Source organism: Apiospora aurea (genome assembly GCF_038362705.1).
Source record: "Apiospora aurea strain CBS 24483 chromosome Unknown utg000002l_segment0_segment0, whole genome shotgun sequence".
In the NCBI taxonomy this organism is placed as follows: Eukaryota; Fungi; Ascomycota; class Sordariomycetes; order Amphisphaeriales; family Apiosporaceae; genus Apiospora; species Apiospora aurea.
In genome coordinates this window covers 1,463,131-1,482,619 of record NW_027117389.1, presented here as the reverse complement: position 1 = coordinate 1,482,619, position 19,489 = coordinate 1,463,131, and the positions used below count along the sequence as shown (strand labels likewise).

General features: G+C 50.1%; 8 protein-coding genes across 8 annotated transcripts; 2 read left to right on the top strand and 6 right to left on the bottom strand.

The window, feature by feature from the left end:
* Positions 1–850: 850 nt before the first annotated feature.
* PG986_002858 (uncharacterized protein) lies at positions 851–1,729 on the bottom strand (the record flags this gene model as incomplete). Its single annotated transcript, XM_066839080.1, has 1 exon — positions 851–1,729. One exon carries the CDS (start codon positions 1,727–1,729, stop codon positions 851–853), a length of 879 nt encoding a protein of 292 aa, XP_066704144.1.
* A 3,425-nt stretch (positions 1,730–5,154) lies between these two features.
* PG986_002857 (glutathione transferase 1) lies at positions 5,155–5,889 on the top strand (the record flags this gene model as incomplete). The annotated part of the gene is made up of 2 exons (XM_066839079.1): positions 5,155–5,258; positions 5,472–5,889. 2 exons carry the CDS (start codon positions 5,155–5,157, stop codon positions 5,887–5,889), a joined length of 522 nt encoding a protein of 173 aa, XP_066704143.1.
* Positions 5,890–6,616: 727 nt separating this feature from the next.
* On the bottom strand, positions 6,617–7,199 carry PG986_002856 (Crotonase core; the record flags this gene model as incomplete). The annotated part of the gene is made up of 2 exons (XM_066839078.1): positions 6,617–6,855; positions 6,938–7,199. The coding sequence occupies 2 exons, from the start codon at positions 7,197–7,199 to the stop codon at positions 6,617–6,619; spliced, it is 501 nt and encodes a 166-aa protein (XP_066704142.1).
* Positions 7,200–8,770: 1,571 nt separating this feature from the next.
* PG986_002855 (uncharacterized protein) lies at positions 8,771–9,847 on the bottom strand (the record flags this gene model as incomplete). Its single annotated transcript, XM_066839077.1, has 1 exon — positions 8,771–9,847. One exon carries the CDS (start codon positions 9,845–9,847, stop codon positions 8,771–8,773), a length of 1,077 nt encoding a protein of 358 aa, XP_066704141.1.
* A 283-nt stretch (positions 9,848–10,130) lies between these two features.
* PG986_002854 (uncharacterized protein) lies at positions 10,131–11,705 on the bottom strand (the record flags this gene model as incomplete). Its single annotated transcript, XM_066839076.1, has 3 exons — positions 10,131–11,435; positions 11,494–11,649; positions 11,673–11,705. 3 exons carry the CDS (start codon positions 11,703–11,705, stop codon positions 10,131–10,133), a joined length of 1,494 nt encoding a protein of 497 aa, XP_066704140.1.
* Positions 11,706–12,320: 615 nt separating this feature from the next.
* On the bottom strand, positions 12,321–12,917 carry PG986_002853 (uncharacterized protein; the record flags this gene model as incomplete). Its single annotated transcript, XM_066839075.1, has 1 exon — positions 12,321–12,917. The coding sequence occupies one exon, from the start codon at positions 12,915–12,917 to the stop codon at positions 12,321–12,323; it is 597 nt and encodes a 198-aa protein (XP_066704139.1).
* A 1,947-nt stretch (positions 12,918–14,864) lies between these two features.
* On the bottom strand, positions 14,865–16,433 carry PG986_002852 (uncharacterized protein; the record flags this gene model as incomplete). Its single annotated transcript, XM_066839074.1, has 3 exons — positions 14,865–14,921; positions 14,983–15,935; positions 16,004–16,433. 3 exons carry the CDS (start codon positions 16,431–16,433, stop codon positions 14,865–14,867), a joined length of 1,440 nt encoding a protein of 479 aa, XP_066704138.1.
* A 1,615-nt stretch (positions 16,434–18,048) lies between these two features.
* Positions 18,049–19,113, top strand: PG986_002851 (NAD(P)-binding protein; the record flags this gene model as incomplete). Its single annotated transcript, XM_066839073.1, has 3 exons — positions 18,049–18,104; positions 18,217–18,379; positions 18,460–19,113. 3 exons carry the CDS (start codon positions 18,049–18,051, stop codon positions 19,111–19,113), a joined length of 873 nt encoding a protein of 290 aa, XP_066704137.1.
* Positions 19,114–19,489: the final 376 nt, after the last annotated feature.

The window sequence follows — 19,489 nt, the reverse complement described above, 5'->3', positions numbered from 1 at the left end:
AAAAAGGGTGTTTACCTATTAAAAAGCTCTTTAACGCCGATTTTAAATACGATAAACTAAATAGCGAAGGGTATAATTAAAATAGCCTATAAAATAACTTTTATGCGCGATAAGATATATATATTAAAAAGGCTAATTTAATACTTTCTAAGCGCCGGAAAACTAAAAAATCGCGAGTTTAGCTTAAAAAAAGCCTTTATTATTAAAGAATCTTAGTAACTATAAAACGAAAAAGTAAAAAAGAAACGTTTAGCGCCCGATAAAAATAAAAATAAGGGTTCGTCGAAATAGAGGGCGACCGGTAAAAGGCGTTATAATATTTACGGCGAAATAGGTCACAATACGCGAACATATAAAAAAATATAAAATTAAGCGAGGAATTAAATAGCGAGTAATTTTAATTAATTTTAAGCGTTATAGTTAAATTAATTTATATAAAAAAGTCGAGAAGTGAAAAAAGTGCGTCGCTAAGTGATATACGTCGCGTAGTGGTAAACCACGTTACTAATTTTAATAAATAACTTATTAAATAATAAATCATTAAATATAATACCATAAAGTGTTATATTTATCTATATCTCTTTACACTATTTCTCGTTTCCTATAGTGGTCCGAGCTCTATAGATTCTAAATGGTCACTACGCTCGTGTGGCTAATCCACTCAGCTACCGCACCAGCCACTTCTACCTTCTGACACAGCCCGCCCCCTTTACTGTGATGGATTCGAGAAATACCTCCCAAAACCAACACCACCACCTCCTCGTCTCTTCATTGCTTATCGTTCAGGCGCAGACTCCCGAAACCTCGGGAGCCCGACCCAAGGTTTGGCGGTTCCGAATCGGCCGGGGGTTTAGGCGACACCACGGCGGGCGACGCCAGTCATGGGCTTGGAAGACTCCTCCTTGGTCGTACCGGTGCAGGCCAGCAGGTCGTTGTCGTCGCTGGTGGTGGTTTGGCACTGACCGATGCACTGGGCGCGGTCGTTATAGCACTCCTGGTTGCGCTCGGTATCGAAACCGGCCTGGGCCATGCAGACGGAGAAAGTCTTAGTGCACGAGTCGTCACGGCGGGCGACAGCGCTCTGGGGGGCCTTGGACTCCTCCTTAGTCGTGCCGGTGCAGGCCAGCAGGTCGTTGTCGTCGCTGGTGGTGGTTTGGCACTGGCCGATGCACTGGGCGCGGTCGTTATAGCACTCCTGGTTGCGCTCGGTATCGAAACCGGCCTGGGCCATGCAGACGGAGAAAGTCTTAGTGCACGAGTCGTCGCGGCGGGCGACAGCGCTCTGGGGGGCCTTGGACTCCTCCTTGGTCGTGCCGGTGCAGGCCAGCAGGTCGTTGTCGTCGCTGGTGGTGGTTTGGCACTGGCCGATGCACTGGGCGCGGTCGTTATAGCACTCCTGGTTGCGCTCGGTATCGAAACCGGCCTGGGCCATGCAGACGGAGAAAGTCTTAGTGCACGAGTCGTCGCGGCGGGCGACAGCGCTCTGGGGGGCCTTGGACGTCTCGAGGTCGGTGCCGGTGCAGGCCAGCAGGTCGTTGTCGTTGCTGGTGGTGGTCTGGCACTGGCCGATGCACTGGGCGCGCTTGACGTCGCAGGCGGCGTTGCGCTCGGCGTCGAAGCCGGACTGGGCCTTGCAGACCGAGAAGCTCTTGGTGCACGAGTCTGCGGCCGGGGCGGCCTGGGCGACGTAGGCCAGGATGGCAGTAGCGATAGCCAGGTTGAACTGCATTTTGTCGGTAGGTGTTGGACGGTTGTGGAGATTCAAAAGAATGGCTCGGGTCGATTGATTAGGAAGTTTATTATTAATGTGTAGAAGTGGTAGTGAACGGTGATGGTGGTGATGATGGTGAGGAGCCAAAGAAACAAAAGAGCTCTATTCGGAGGAACGACGTCTCTCTTATATAACCTGGACCTCTCTCCACGTCGTGGGCTGAACCGTTATAGCGTGGTTGCAGGTGTTGAGGCATTGCGAGTCTCGCGCCTGACACTTCGCGATCGACACGTCACGGTCCCTGATAGCTGGTCGAGCGGTCAAAAAGCAGGGGCGTCTTGCTCGTATCGCGAGAGTACGTAGGTAAATTGATGGGACTCGATTGTTCACATACCCCACAGAGTCAATACGGGAAGCTGTGGGTACTGCGGGAACCGGATCGTCGGTAGTCCAATGCCAGCGGCACTTGGCGGGCGGCTCTCGCTGGCAGGGCTGGTGGCTGGGGCGATAGTCCTCAGTCTCGGGGCAAGGCGGGCGGTGTGCTGTGTATACGAGGCACAAGGGGTGAAGAGGGTTGAGGTTTGGTACTGGAGCCCTACGGGGTTAATTGAAGATTAAGATCGGCAGACCGCTAAGCCCGCTGATGCCGGGGCCCGCGTTACATAAGTATAAAATCGTATACGAGCTTGGTGGTGGGTAGTGTCAGAAGGTAGAGGTGGCTGGTGCGGTGGCTGAGTGGATCAGCCACATGGGTGCATTGACTACCTAGAACCGATGACTATCAGAGGAAATGAGATGTAGGTTAGTGGCAGAACCGAACCTAGCCGAAGGAAGGGAAGGAAGAGGAATATTTAAATTAATTTAAATTATAACTTAATAATTATTAGTAACTTTTTATAAATCTCTTTATTTAATAATTTAATAAAATCGTTTAGTTAACTTTTTTAATTATTAAAAAAATATCGGTTTTAAAATATAACTTTATTTTAAATTAATTAATAATAAAACTAAATTCTTTATAATTTTTGAAACTTCTTTTACTTATTTTTATATTACTTTAAAAATTTAATACTAATTTATTTAAGTTTAATAATTCTTATAAATATTTTATTTTCGATTTTTATTTATATTCGCTTCGTTTCGCTTTTTATAGTAAAACGCGTTATTTTTTTTAAAAAAAACATTAACGGTTTAAATAAACTTAACGTAGTTTATTACTACGCGACGTATATTACTTAGCGACGCACTTTTTTTATTTCTCGACTTTTTTATATAAATTAATTTAATTATAACGTTTAAAATTAATTAAAACTATTCGTTATTTAATTCCTCGTTTAATTTTATATTTCTTTTATATATTTACGTATTATAGCTTATTTCGCCGTAGATTTTATAACCCTTGCCGCCCGTTGCGCGCCTTTTCGACGAACCTTTATTTTCGCCTTTATTAAGTATTAAACGCTTTCTTTTTTACCTTTTTATTTTATAGTTATTAAAATTCTTTAATAGTAAAGGTTTTTAAGCTAGACTCGTTTTTTTAACTCTTCGGCGCTTTAAAAGGGTTATATTAATTACTTTTAATATATATACTTTTTTATATAAAATAATAGTATTATACGTTAATTTTTTATATACTTAATTAGTTTATTTATAATATCATAAATTAACGTTAAAAAGCTTTTTTAATAGCTAGAGATTTTACTTTTAATAAAAATAAAGTGTTTTTTATATATATTAAAGGTTAAAAGGCCTTTTAAGGTTATAGTTATCGAAAAAACTTAAATATAATAAAAAAGGTGTAAGCGTACGAAAATATATATTTAGCTTATTAATTACCTCGTTAAAATTATAAAGAATTAATTTAAAAGCGTTAAATCCGGATTTGATATTATTTCCTGTAAGAATAGCGAAATACGCGGCCTTAAAAACGATAAAAAACTCGAGTTTCGTAATATAATTTATTAAAGCTTTAATAAATAACTCGGTTTTTTTTTTAAATAAACACGCTTTAAAACCGAATAAAGTGCTATATTAAGTAATTAAAATAAGTAAAATAAATAGGAAAGTATATAGAATATAATAATATTATTATTTTAATAATATACCTCGAATTTAGCCGAAATATAGCTTTCGTAACTATTAATAATTAAGAGGCGGTAGGAACTTTTCGTTTATACTTTAATATATTTATTAAAGTATTTAATTTAATTTAACTATATCTCGTTATTAGTTTAATTATTAAAAATTAGTTTAATTACTTAATCGCTTAGTAAATCGGTTTTATAGGATTAATTTGTAAAGTAATATTAACCTTAAATAATTAAAACGGCGAAATATATTAACCTTATAAATTAATATATTTATTCGCCGTTACTTATACCTAATTTTTAAATTAAACCGATTTCGTTTTTTTACGCCGCTTAACGCGTATTACGACGAGTATTAACCCGATTATATTTATTATAAAACTAGTTTCGTCGAAATTTTAAATATTTTTATTAACGATCTTATATTTCGCTTTTATATTCGTAATTAACGTAAACTAGCCGGAAATAACTTTAAAATCTTTGTAAAAGCTTTTTAATAATCGTACTAACGATTTATTTTAATCTTTAAATTTAAATTATAGTTAATAAAACGTTTAACTTAATATTTATCGATACGGTCGCCGCTATATAACGCGATAAAAGAATTAGTTATATTTTCTATATTAATAAAATCGGGAAGTATCCTTTAAATATTTAAATTAATTATATATTTATAAAGTACATCTTTTTTAATTAAATTTAATTTATATCGTTTTGGTCGAATTTCGCGTTTTAAAATTCGGCCGTAAATTTAATAATATAAAATTAACTCGAGTATATTATAAACTTTTATTACTGCTTTTTAATTTATTTAATTCGGTCTATTTCGTATCACTTAAATTATTAAAACTATCCGATCTTTTTAAAAATAATTAAATATTATAGTTATAAAGGTATTATACGTTAAAATTTAATTATATTAAGATTAAATTTAAATACATTATTAAATAATATACCTCGCGTAGTAGTAAACTACGTTAATTAATAAAAAAGTATTTCTAGCTTTAATATTATCGAAAAAAATATTTTCGAAAAAGTTATATAGCGCCATCGGTAGTGTATACGAAATGAACTAATTAAGTGAAATTAGAATATATTAAGCTAGAGAAAAAAGGAAGGAAGAAAGAAACATAAAACTGGCAATACTTCCGTCTCATCCTGACCGACGGGTGACTGGTAGCCCCGGGCCTCAACCCCTGGACAGTAAGTGCAATCGATCAAGAATAATGTCCCAGACATTTAACTCGCGGAGAGGGTTTTGCTGACATGTAGTTCAGGTCGTCTTTCTACTCGAAGAGCCTGGGGTCCCGTACGAGGTCAAATCTATCAGATTTCGCCGACGTCAAGAAACGTCCCATGATCGATGTCAACCCCAACGGCCGCATCCCGGCGATAGAAGACCCGAACACCAATCTAACCCTTTGGGAGTCGGGTGCTATCATCACATATCTCATCGAGCAGTACGACACGAAACATACTTTGACCTACACATCCCTCGCAGAAAGACACCATCTGAACCAGTGGCTGCATTTTCAGATGAGTGGACAGGGTCCTCCTTGTTATGGGATATCGGGCTGGTGAGGCAAAACCTATCTTCTTTCCCCCTCGAGCAGCACAGATAGGCTCCTTGTCTCATTGCTGGCTGACATACCCCTTTCGATCTTCGACGCTAGGTTCATCCACCTCCACCCCGAAAGCCTCCCCTCCGCGGTCGATCGCTACACGAAGCAAGTCACGCGCGTGCTCGGCGTCCTCGAGGGCTGGCTGGCGGAAGAAGGCAGGGAGTGGCTGGTGGGCGACAAGATGACGTATGCGGACCTGGCCTGGGTCCCCTGGAACGACCGGGTGGATACCGTGCTCGTCGGGGTCCCGGAGCCGGAGAAGCTCGACGCCTTCCCGAACGCCAAGGCCTGGCACGAGCGCATGACTTCGAGGGTTTCGTGGCGGCGCTGCATGGAGCTGCGCGCGAAACTCATGGATGAGCAGGGGCTGATGCCGAACGGCATGCTTAAGGGGACCATGCCCGAAGGTGTTACGTCCTACAGTGATTATGTGGCCAAAGTCGATGCTGGGGAAGATCCGGTCTTTTGAGCAGTAGTCAATGACACATGTCACTAACCGCATCAGTACCGCTGGTTGCGAAGAGGCAATTCAGCCAGCCGCTCAGAGTTACCCTGAAGTCCTCTCTAAACGGAGGTTGACGATAGAATAAGAAGTTCTCAACGGACAATTCCGGCTTTGATATTCGGAGCTAGGCACCTTTTTCCGTGGGTAGGTTCGAAGATTTGACATAAAGTGCGGGCGGAAATCTACGACGACACACTAGTCAACAAGTTCGTCTGAACTGGACAACCTTGCGGCAATCTGACCCGGCGCCTTGGGATGCGACGAAGCTATCATCCCGCCTAGCGGGCGGGGATGTCAAAACGACAACATGGCAGACACGCGACACTGCTTGGTAACAGGTGATGGCCGCAAACAAGGCAGGTCTCAAGGAATGTTTCATAATAGCTATCTAATCTCCGTCGCCTACTTGACCACAAATAAACTGTTTGCGGCCTCGATGATGCCATTTGCCAGATTCCTGTAGATAATGACAGCATAGTATTTCAATGTACCAGCCAGATCAGGGGACTGGCTCCAGTATGCATGGGTTGGTAAAGATGAAAAAAAAGAAACCGAAGCCGAGACAAGGAAGCGTATCTTCAGGTAACGAAAATAGAAAGAAGAAAAATACGAAAAGGACATAAGAGGTATAATAACTCGTGAACCATGAGCGCGTATTCAACCCAGAACAAGGCACCATCCACCATATCGATTACATCATGGCCACAACAAGACCAGCTGCCACGAGTCCGCCAACGCCGACAGCCGTGGCGCGCGGGGCGCCTGCTGGTGAAGTGGTTGTCGTAGCAGATGCCATATCGGTCGTGGTGGTCAGGGCAGGGCCGCCGCTCGAGGACACGATGATGACGGTAGCGGTCGCCGTCGGGGTGCCGCCGCTGGTGGGGATGGCGGCGTAGTCCCAGCCGCAGTCCTTCATGAGTTTGGCAGCATCTGTAGATGTAGTAATCATGTCAGTCAATAGTACGCGGTCACCTATTTCTATACGGAGTCTGAAGAAATGTGGGCAGCGTACCGTTGTCGTCATCACCCTGTCTCGTGTTGCTCTTGACGCAGCTTGCGCACTTGTTCATGGGCTGCTGGGCGCCATTGGCGAGACAGTAGCATTTCCGATAGTCGCTGTCATTGTCCGTTTGTTGGTCACAGCGCTGGGAAAGGTCGACGGTAGACTGGCAGGGGGCCACACAAACGCCGGGAATATCGTCGAAATCGACAGTATTCTCAGCCAAGGCGACAGGGGCCAGGGCGAGGATATTCAAGACAGTGTGGTACTGCATGTTGGCGGTTGGAGTTTGATGTATCCGTGGAACTTTCGTTCTTTGCTACGAGTAACGGAGGTTAAAGTGTTTGTACCGAATATTTTCTGGGCGAGGATCGGAGCGAAAGTGTTTGCCTAAAAGCAGTGGTCTTAATAATATAGTCAGGCAAGTAGTCCGATGATGCAGCAATGCTAGAGATCAGATTGCAATGGTGATGGGCATCGCCATATTAAATACTTAATCAGAATTTCTTCCATCTTGGCGCATGATGGCGATGCGGTCATCGGCGGAGCGAGGAACAGCCCGTCTGTTCATCCCATGTACATGACTAGCAAGGTTTTCTACTACAATACGAATGAGATTATACTTACGCTCAAGGTTGTTCATTTTCGCCACATGTGGTAAAGTCCATCGGGAATGCCACACTTGATACAGCCTCTCCAGAGCCAGTAATAATAGTGCTCGATCCTGCATTGGCGCGTTGTCGACTATTTTGTACCTGCGGTCTGACGAGCCATGGCAACAGTGGATCAGACAGCACACTTGTGAAAGGTGTATGCAGCCAAGAATGGCTGCGACAGAGACATAAGGAAACATAGCCATGTTGGACCAGCTGAATCCCATATGTCGACGACCTTGTCCGCCAAGGGCACTTTGCATAGTCCCCATCGTGGCCTATTGGCTCCGGGGCTGTTGTGGTGGGGGCCCTCCAACATCTAAGCCTCGACTCCACGCAACTTGATCCACCAAGCCGAATTCTGTTGTCAAAATAAGGAAAGAGGGTAATTAAGCGTACGTTTCATGGTGATGTGGTCTTGAATTCCAAGGTTTGTGACTGGTTGTTGGGATGTCTTGGGGGGGGGGCATCGCCCCCTGAGCAGACCGCACCGCCAACACTTCCTACATGCACGTGCGTCCAAGTATGTGCGCCTTAAGCGTTGTTTTTAAGATGATTGGATAATACCTCACGCAATGATTTCTTAAGATCCGGTTTTGGAATCATATTCACACACTGACGACGACGTATCGTCAGAGCCAAGGTGCGGTGACGTGTCAAACAGCTGGCACGATAAAGAGAGCCTTGCCTAGCATGTATATTCGCAGGGCTATTATATCCATCAGGTACTTGAGAAATGTGTGAAATGATTGACGTTACGAACATTTGCTTCTAGGGTAACGACGTCAAATCACTCCCTGGCGTGAGGGTTACAGGCAACGACTTTCTACCACGCAGCAGACAAATAGCCCACGTCATATACTAACATACCCAAGTCCACTGTACGCGCCACTACGAGGGGGAAAGTCCCCTTGAAGCCTTTGAGAGTCGGGGACTCAGAACTCTGGCGTTTCATGTACTTAGCATACATATACACATAATCACACACCCATATTAGGGACTGAATACTAGGGACTGATGTGGGCATTATGTGACGGTAGGAGAGTTGTGTTAACGACTTACCTTGATATACCTAATTAAAACGTACGACAGCTACTATTTGGGGTTGTGCTTCTCCCTACCAGGAACATGGAAAAAGACCGAGTCGGTTCCCGCTACTTGCAGCGACGTTGCGGCTTAATTCCATGAGCATTTAACCCTCCAACCGTCGAAGATATGCAGACGTGTTCCAGTTGAGAAACTCCTCTAAGCACGAGATGTCATCAGAAACCCGGGGGTGCACCTTTTTGCCCTCCAGCACGGCCCCTGGCTCGAGCCGCTCCGCCTCCTCAAAGTCGATGATGACGGCCCATCCGTCGCTGCGGAGGAGGAAGTTCCCGGGATGGACGTCGTTGTGGACGAAGCCGGCCCGATGGAGACGCCGGAGCGCGTAGCGGAAGGCCTCGCCCTCCGCCTCGCTGGGCGCCCATTTCATGTCCTTCCGCGCGGCGGCCGCTTTGAACAGGTCGTCGAAGCTCTTCGAGCCCGCGATGAATTCGGACAGGAACCCGGCGACGCCGCGGCCCAGCTCCGTCACGACACCGTGGAACTTGGGGACGAGCCCCGTCTCGCTGAGGGCCGCGGCCACTTCGTGATGCATCTTGATCTCGTGCCCGATGATTCTCTCGATGTGTGCGGGGTCTCGGTCCGACTCGATGGAGAGCAGCTGGGCTTTCATCTTTTTCCACCGGGCCTTGGCCCGGGCCACCAGGTCGTCGGGGATGGGGATCGGCCACGTGTCTATTGCGGGGAACTCAGCAAGCTTCATGAGCAACGGCCCTCCGCCGCTGGGTGCGGACGTCTTCGGCTGCACACGGCACAGACGATCCGTAGTGAGGCGATTCTCGAAGCCAGGGGACGGGACCTTTTGCAACTGGATCAAACTGTCGTAGTCGAATTCCGGCAAGCCCTTGGGATTGCCAATACCCGTCAGTTTATGGCCCATCAGGGGTTCGGCTATGGGGTAATCAGTTTCATCCTCCGGGTTAATGTTATCTCGGTGGTCCGGTCGCCTGAGGTGAATACATTTCAGATCGGGCGGGTAGGCACTGACCGGTATCAGGGGGCCGCTGCCGCCATTCTTATTCCAGCCCGCTGGGAACTTTGAGGCCGCCTCAAAAGTTACGGAGAAGTACCTGATGAGACCATCAACCCTGGCTCGGACGATATATCCGTCGAGAGCTCCAGCTTCTTGTATGGCCAGAACTTTCATGTTACCTCCGGTAGCCATTATGAAGAATGGTATCAATGCCAAGCCGTGTGTCTTTCTTAAGACATTAGGGGATGCCAGCCGACCTCGTGCCTTTTCTTATATGGCGGAGCCCTGGGCTGTTTCGCAACACACAAAATTCATATCCTTATAATTAGTGTTGCGCATATTACACTAAGCAGCCGCCTCTGTTCGTAACATAGCCATTGTTTTTAGTCGGCGTTAATATATCATCCAAGTACTGATCGCTCCATTGTCACCCAGTCCTTTGATACCCCTGAGCAGTCTTCTTTGATGCATCCTGTTACACATCGGAAGTTGACCCCAAATCCATTCTACGATCAATAATCGCTTCTTTCATGAAAGGGCTGCGAGCTCTGATCTCTTTGCCCCATTTGATAACGACAAAGGGCGTCGCGACAAGCACCAAAGAGACCAACCCCAGCAGTGTGCTGGCCCACTGAAACCCAAGACCCGTGTACAGCGCCGACGAAGCCAGAGGGAGGAACGCGATCGACAAGTTCTCGGCCAGGCCGACGGCAGCAAGCGCGCTCGCCGCGTACTTGCTGTACGCATCGATGAGATAGTTGGCGATGCTGATCACCACAGCGGTCGTGCCGAGGCCTACCATCGTCAGGCCCAGGGTGATCACCATCCAGTGCACAGTGGCATACGCTGCCCATGCGTAGACCATCATGCCGCCGGTAGCTCCAACGAAACCGCCGATGATGGCGGCGTACAGCCTCGCTTCGGGAATTGGGGTGCCCGGTACCTCGGTGTTCCGGACCGCGGAGGCCTCGTACCAGTGGTTTGTTGATAGGGAGAGGATAGTCCCCAAGACCTCGCCGAAGACGATGGCGCTTTGGACGTAGCCTGCCTGTATAGGGGTCCAGCCGTAGAGCTCCCCGTACACCTGATCCACCGAATGCGTGAATAGGTAGATGGTTCCGAGACTGAATGCAGCCCAGAGGGCGGCGACGAAGACCACCCCCTCCGTGAAAAACATATACAAGGGCCGCGTCAAGCTTTTGATCATGAGTTGGCGTAATGGCGTGGGGTCAACCTCCTCGGCTGTAAAAGCGACTTTTCCCTCACCTCGCAATCGCTTGGCCTTTGCTCGCAAGATCGCCGCGCCCCGGCTTTCAGGGAGGCCTATGAACAAGACGGGGAACAGGGCGCCCGTCACGATCAACTCGATATGCCCAATCCAGCGCCAAGAAAGGTGCTGAAGCACGGCGGCGCCGACCACTGGACCCAGGCTCGTGGCGCCGAGGTACACCAACACGTACAGAGCTATGGGTATGCTCCGTGCCCGCTCGCCGTGAAAGACGTTCGAAGCGATGCTCGCGACGGCATCGCTCATGAGCGGGACGCAGCCGCCACTAAAAACCCGCACCGCGACGAGCGCGGCGAAGCTGCGGGCGAAGCCGACGGGGACCAGGAGACAGACGAAGATGAAGTAGGTGCCGAGGAGGACGGACCGGATGCCCCAGTCCTCCAGGGCGGGGAAGAGGAGCAGCGGGAACAGGGCGGCGCCGACGCCCCACGACGTCGTGGTCCAGTAGGAGGCGTGCGGGAAGGAGGACGACGGCGCGTCGGGGAGGCCGAACTCGTCGGAGAGGGCGGCGTGGGCGGGGGGCGAGGATGCTGCCGTTCATGGAGCAGACGAAGCTGGCGAGGAGGCCGAGGGCGACGGCGCACCACTTCTTCCGGAGGGGCCAGTTAAAGGGGTCTTGCGGATCGTCCGGGCCATCCCATGTGACGACTAGGGCATCGTCTGGGCTCGCATCTGTTGCATGAATGGTCAGGAGGAACCTTCCATCCTGGAGGACGGTGATGGACTAACCTTTTGGGTCGGCCGACGACGTTTCATGTCCATCGGGCTTCAGTTCACGCAGTGGGAACGATGCATTGACATGATCATTGACTGAGGCGTCCGTTCTAGGTGCCTCCGAAGATTGTGGGCTTGGAGCAGTGGCCGTCGCGGATATAGAGTTGCCCATAATACAGTCGAAGCTCGGCAGAGATTGGTCGCGGGCAAAGGGGAACAGAAGTAACAAATCCTGGCTGATTCCAGATGTAGGTCACCTGCTGGGTAACCGATGGTAATACCGTAGGACATTTCCTGATGTCAATAGATGATAGTTATTAGACATATTTCTATTGAAAGATCCTACAAGCAAAGCCTTTGGTCTGCACGTGTAATCATTGAGTTTGTACAAATACCGCCACTATTGTCCTTGGCTATGTTGGTGCAAGCTACCAAAAGAGGTAACTGTCCTGATTAGGTAGGAGGCCGAAGATAGTAAGACCACTCTAAGGCCTAGATGTATAGATCCACCGGAGATCTTCAGGTACTTCCTCGAACAAGAGCAGGGGTCTGATCACAGAATCTGTCGCCATCCGCCTGAACAGTAGCCACATAGTCTGCATGACTCAAGACTACGACCGAACACGTACTTCGAAGTCCATTTCCTTAAAAATCATGTCTATATTAACCAAAGCATAGTCGCACTTGCAATACACCACCGTGGGACTCCTCCGCCGCATACATCCTATCCACAACTTCACCCCACCACACGTTATCAAACCCCCTTTCTTCCTGCTCAGCCCAGACCTCTTTCAGCAGGGGCACAGTACTGTTGATCATGTGGTATCTAGTCACTTCATCCCAGAGCGAGCAAAGCCGGAGTATCTTCCGTCGCGTCGACTCGTCCATCAGTTCGCAGCCCGCGAAGAACAGGGGCAGCAGGGCCTGCTTGGCCACCAGACTGTTGTCTTCGCGACACGCGAAGACGTGGTCGGCCGTCGCCCGGGCGAGCCGCGTCACTCTCACCGGGATGTTGTGTCCGGGTTCCCACCGGAACGCCCTGTATACGTACAGGAGCAGCCCGTTCCTCCACGCCTCGGAGCAGTGCTTGCTGTCCATGTCCTGATGCATGGAGCTTTCTTCCTGGTCGGCCGTCGGCGGTGACACATGTTGCCAGGACTCGAGTGACTTCTCGATATCTGAGATGACGTGGTCATCAAACTTGACATACTGCATCGACGACGACTTCCTCTTCTCCGCGCTGAGCCTTGCCAGGCGCATGACTGTCTCCACCAGAGGCAGCGGGCATCCGCATAGGCGAAAGTAATCCCACTCTTGTTCGCCGTGGTTCGATGAGACGGCGGCTTCAAAGTAAGAGTATGGGAACACGCAGTCCTCTCTAGCTACCAAGCTCGTAATGGCGTCCCACCTGTGGAGGTCAGCCTGGTGCCGGAGACGAACAGCAAGCAGAGGAAGGCTTCACATACCACACCATCAAGCCCACCTGGACAACAGCTCGGGGCGATTTGGTCCAGACTTGTATCCCGCCGCATGCTTCAAGGAGGGCGAAGGCGCCCGCGAGATGGATGCACCAGTTTCCCCAAGCTGACTGCGTTTCCTGGTATCCGACATGAGTGAGCTAGGGGTCGTTTGGGATCGTTTGCGGAATCCGGTATGGTGAACTGACATCTAGCGAAAATAGGATTACGATTGTATCCAGCATATAATACACTTGTGCGAAATTGCTTGGTATACCAAGACTACCACGTAGTAATTGAAGTGCTGTACCCCGGTGATGCTCGGTTGCGGAACTTCTGACATGGTGGCCAGCCAAAGCCATGGCAGCATGAACCAAAAAGAGGGGCTCAGGGTCGACGTCCCTACAGTACTTGAACGGGTTGAGCTGCAAGTCCAATGTCAACGGGATCTTGCAAAACTCTTGATTATCTACAACTGTCAGCTGACATGACCCTTGAGAAGGGAAAAAGGGATTTGGTAGCCATACATTGGCGGAGGATAGACTCAAAGCGATGCGCGATGCTGTTGTACAGTATGCTAGATGGTGCCCACGTGGACTCATAGACCTGGGCATCGTCTATGTTGGGCGTGATAGGTTGCCCGGCCTTTGGCGAAACGCCCATTCGTGCACCGTTTCCTCCATCCCAGATGAGCGCATGCTCATTGCTGCTCCCGGGCAGTGAGGTGCCAGTCGAAACCCCGGACGACCGATCCGGCCCATCAACATATGGGCTCAGCTGGCTGTCGGAACTCGTCCGACCGTCTGCGACGGAATCAATTGGCGCTTCTGGAGCGGTGGTGATGGCGATGCTGCCTCCTCTGGACCGCCTAGACTCGTGGCTGGGTGGTTCCACGAGGTGCTCGCAGACGAACTCGTACTGCACTGGCGCGTCTGCACTTTGTTTTCGCCTTCTTCTCCGCGCTATCGACTTCTTAGCAGGCTTTCGAGACAGAGAAAACCCCGGCTGCCAATGCAGTAACTGTTGCTTCGTAGGCATATCTCCCTGATGGGGACCCAAATCGGAAGATTGCTGAATTGGTCAACTACTAGAAGAAGATTGCTAGTAATTGAGGACATCACATCACACATCTCCGACTTACAAAAAGACGAAGTGCTGAAGGGATCGACCCACTGCATGCGACAGTGGGCTACTTACGCTTACTTCTTAGCTGCACCCACTGCATCTTGCCCTATTGGGACAGTTACCGCATTGGGACAGTTGCCTTTTCGGGCTTGGGACGCCCACCAAACGACCAAGGCTTGATACCTCTCAAAACGGCGCAATATGCCTACGAAATAAGGACAACAAGCGCACACCGATAACTGTGATAGAAACTTTTAAGCGACGGCTCGCCTACACGTGGTGCACGGGCGCTTTCACTGGAGGCGTGCAGCAGCTGAGGCGTCAAGGCGTACGGTCCACTGACTGAACGGTGGCCAGCGAGGCACGTATGCGGGCATCGTAGTCGCTGGAATAGGGGTAGCTCGTACATTCCGGAGTTGAGGCGCAGTCATCCAGATTCACATTGTCGTTTAGAAGCCGAATGTTCGACAAGGCATAGCCAAAGTCTCAATCAAGGTGTGTATTGTTTCAGAACCTATCTTTTGAGATCATCAAAATTCAATCCTTCCCGCTCACCGGGACCGATATATGAGTATATATAATACGCCTTACTCCTCTCGTGGGTATCCTAGAAGTACGTCGCTGTTTACACCGTTTCAATGTAGCGCTTGATCTCCCATTCCGTAACCGCCTCATCCCACACCTATGATAATCGTGTTAGTACTCTGCCTGCAGCCAAGTTTGATGATAGAGTTAAGACTTACCCGAATCTCGTGGCGTCGTGTACCACCGAAGTGCTCCACAAAGTCATCTCCGAAGACTTCGCGAGCAATGCTGTCTTTGGACATGAACATGTCCGTCGCCTCCTTCAAGCTCTTCGCAAGTCTGATGCCTTGATCGCTGCCACCGCCGACGTCCTCGCCCTTGCCCAGCGGAGGAGTCGTCAGCTCCAGCTTCTTCTCGATACCCCGCCATCCGAGACCCATAAGCGCGGCCATGACGAAGTGAGGGTTGGCGTCAGCTCCAGGAACGCGCAGCTCAAACCGTGTTGCGCCTGGCTTCGCGGTGGGGGGCGAAATCAACCTGATGGAGGCAGCACGGTGTTCCAGGCCCCACGAGACCGTCACTGGCGCCCAGAAGTTCTCCACCAGACGCTTGTAGGAGTTGATGGTGGGCGCGAGCATCGGCATGACGTAGGGTAAGCCCTCAATCAAACCAGCGAGGAATTGCCGTCCCATATCGCTCAGGTATGCGGCGTCGGGGTACGGAGCGTTCTCGTCCTTGGTCTCCCGGTAGAAGAGGTTCTTGCCGTCCTTGTCCACAATGGAGAAATGGCAGTGACCACTGTTGCCAGGCAGCCCGGATCTCGGCTTGGCCATGAAACACGGCGCAATGTTGTACTTGGTCGCAACCGACTTCACGACGTACTTGAACATGCTGACGCGATCCGCCATTTCGCTGACCTGTCCGAATTCCAGCGCAGCCTCGAACACTCCCGGGCCACTCTCGGTATGCCATCCTTCGATATCACAGTTGAACTTTGCGCATGTGTCATAAATATCATAGTAGTAGTCTTGGTTGTGTACAGGCCGAGTAATGCTGTAACCGAACATGCCTTCGGTCAGCGAGGAGAGGGCATGAGCGGGGTTGTTTTGCAAGAATGCGGCAGGGCTCGTCTCGTTCGGGGCTAGCTTGAACTGGAAGAACTCCAGCTCGCCTACAGTGGTCAAGAAGTCAGCACAGTCACTTGGTGGCATTGGGGGGACAAGAAGGGCAGATACGAACCTCCAGCCATGCCATCCAAGCCCTTGGCCTTCAACTTGGCCAATTGGACCTTGAGGAGACCTCTGGGGTCGGCACATATGGGTTCCTGGGTATTGGGATCCAAGAAGTTGAGCAGGAAGAAGGGCACATTGTTCTCCCAAGGGATGCGGCGGAAGCTCTTGAGGTCGACCTCGGCAAGAATGTCGTGGTAGCCGTTCTCCTTGTTGCTGACCTTGAGCTCCTCTATGTAGAGCAGATCATGCATGTCCCAGCCGAAGATGACCGAGCAGAAGCCCAGGCCGGACTTGGCGACGGACAGGAACTTTTTCTTAGAGACAATCTTGCCCCGAAGCTGGCCATCGACATCAATGCCGGCCAACTTCACCTTGTTGTCATCTTTCAGCAGTTCCGACAGGGACTCTAACGTGACTTCTTCTTGCGGCGCAGACATTTTGGCTCGGTTTCGGGGGCGTAATTCTTAGAGAGCGATTCGGGGTGTTTATAAAGTTTCGATCAACTCGAGGTCTGAATGCGATCGCAATAGACGGTATGTCGCATCAATGTCGAAAGAGGGGAATGCAGAAGAAGGGAGCAACTCTTTTGCAGCGAAGCAGCAGCAGATCTATGTGTATATTGATACTGGCAAGAATAACAAGGGAGAATCAATCAACCACCAAACCAAAGCCAATTGCAGCGAAAGAATGTACTGAAAGAGGGTGGGAGACTGGTCGAGGGAATCCGGTTAGTGTTTGCAGTGTAGCGGTACAGCCCGCCAGCCTCAAAAACCAAGTGATGACGTGGGGCAGCCATCGTGATAAGCCATGCTACCCCGTAGACGGATGCACGCTTTATCGCCAAGGCATCCCTGGTCATCCGGGTCATGCTCCCGCATTTCTTTTTCTTTTCCCGCCCGTTGTCGCTGGTCTCTCCGCCAGCCGATATGCGCTCAGAGACTTGGGCTTAAGAGAAAGAGATTCCAGAAGAACAAACATCCATGATGCTATCACCAGACGAAGCTCTGGAAGCAACATCCAGGCCTACTCGGATTTGAGACGAACATTCAGTTGAGACACAATCTGACAATGGCATTTTGGGACGATAAGACACTAAAAGTGGCCCAATCTTATCCAGATGCAGGGGCTCGCGGGGCTGGTTTTGGGGGCATTGGCATACATGGCGGGGTACAACGTCACTGCCAGACTTGCCCACTGCTGCCAGCTTCAACACGCCGGACGGGAGTCTTGTCGTGTCCGGCTTCCTCAGTCACTTCGCCTGTAGTATCCCACGACCAAAAAGCTGCAACTGGCATATCGCTAATATTAAAATGTCCTCTTTCTATCCCTACCGACCAAAGTGGCTTACGCGTGCAACTGGACACGAGACCCCAGATAGCTGATAATCTTCGTGATAGCTTATCTATTACCTAAGGAACCAAGGTTTGAATTAAGGTAGCGAGTCAAGCTGTCGCAATCCCTGTAGGTGCAGTCCATTGCCTGCTTCGGGATGTACAACCCAGGAAGCTCACGTTGTCGCAAGGTTAAAAGAAGTGCGTGATGTGCTCTTCCAAGACGCCGGGATCGCCGGCGCGTAATAGGCTTAGCTGTCTACGTCTTCGTACATGCAGATATATCCGAGCGAGAGATTTTACGGATTTCGAGCATTCATCGAGTGAAATTCGACCTCAAAGACTGTCACCGCCAACGCAACCGTCCAGCCGGCCTACTGTGCTTGATTCGACTCGACTCGAGACTGGTGCCAATCCCAAGATAAGGAACGGCACGTTATCATGGCCAATCCAAAAATGTCTCCGCTCTTTCTGGGTTTCCCGTAGTCACGGAAATGGCACCACCCCGCCAAGCGAAGCTCCTATATCGCAGCGAGGCGAGTCAAACAACACCTGGCAAGCATCCAACATCTACCACCCACCGCCTGGTTGAGTAGCGACTTGCCTCTCCCTCGATTCGTCTTGTCTTCCACCTTGCAAGAAACCACTCCTTCTCTTCAGCATTTGACGTTGCGTATACCCTCTCTTTCCCATCTGCCATACACAAGGACTCGAAGAAACAATGAGCTCCGCTGGACGTCTCGCTGGCAAGAATGCCTTGATCACTGGTGCCGCCGGGTAGGTCTCCGTCCCCCAATCACAAAAGCCACCAAAGCTCCCCCAGCCCGACGATAGCTGCGCCATCTAGACGCAGCATGTTGTGTTTCCCTACAAAATACAGGAATTACAGACATGCTGACTCAACGAGCAGTGGCATTGGTCTCGAGACCTCCATTCTTTTCGCCAAGGAGGGGGCCAGCGTCCTGATGACCGACATCTCAGAGCCTGCCCTGGCGAAGGCCAAGGCCAAAGTCGTACAGCTGGTGCCCAACGCCAAGCGCGTTGAGACATTGGTAAGTTTTCGCAGCCAATTGCCGATTCCAACACCCAAAGAGTACCGGATTCTAACAGCTCGCGCAATGCGACCCCGCAGGTCTGCGATGTGTCCAAGGAAGCCTCCGTCCAAGCCGCGGTCGAGTCCCTCGACGCCTGGGGCGGCCTCGACGTCATCTTCAACAACGCCGGCATCATGCACGCCAAGGACGACGACGCGATCGGCACCCCCGAGGCCATCTGGGACCTGACCATGAACATCAATGTCAAGGGCGTCTGGTTCGGCTGCAAGCACGCCGTGCAGGCCCTGCGCCGCAACAAGAAGACCAAGGGCAGCGTCATCAACACGGCCTCGGTCGTCGCCCTCGCCGGCGCCGCGACCCCGCAGCTCGCCTACACGGCGTCCAAGGGCGCGGTGCTGGCCCTGACGCGCGAGCTCGCCATGGTGCACGCGCGCGAGGGCTTCCGCTTCAACTCGCTCTGCCCTGCGCCCCTCAACACCCCGCTCCTCCAGGACTGGCTTGGCGACGACCAGGCCAAGCGCCTGCGCCGCGAGATCCACTTCCCCACCGGCCGCTTCGGCGAGGCCGTCGAGCAGGCCCACGCCGTCGTCTTCCTCGCCTCCGACGAGGCCAGCTTCGTCAACGGCCACGACATGGTCGTCGACGGCGGCATGACCAAGGCCTACGTCACCCCCGAGGGGCCCCCGGCCCCGGCTCCCACCAACAACGCCTCCAAGGATTCGCTCGATTGAAGGTTCGGCCGGATCAAGCCGGCACTGTGATTGAATGAAAAGACCCTAAAAACCGGGCATGATATAGACTTTTTACGAGGCGGTTCGAGACTTCTCGTTCCGTCCTCCTCACACTTTGATGACCATAGAACGCTGGGAATGACGGCTTGGTGGGAACCAGGCGGCTGGTTGTTTTTCCTGGAGATATGGAGCACGGCGTTTGTCTTTTCGCTGAAGTCCATTGGATTTGGCTGGGTTGTAACGAGAGCTTCGATCTGTTCAGCTGATGAGAACACAATCTCTGTAGCCAGATGGTAGAATGCTTTAAGCTCGCATGAAATGCTTACTCCTAAACTGTGCCCTGTTACTTATTCACTCGATGTGCCCGTGTTAGGTA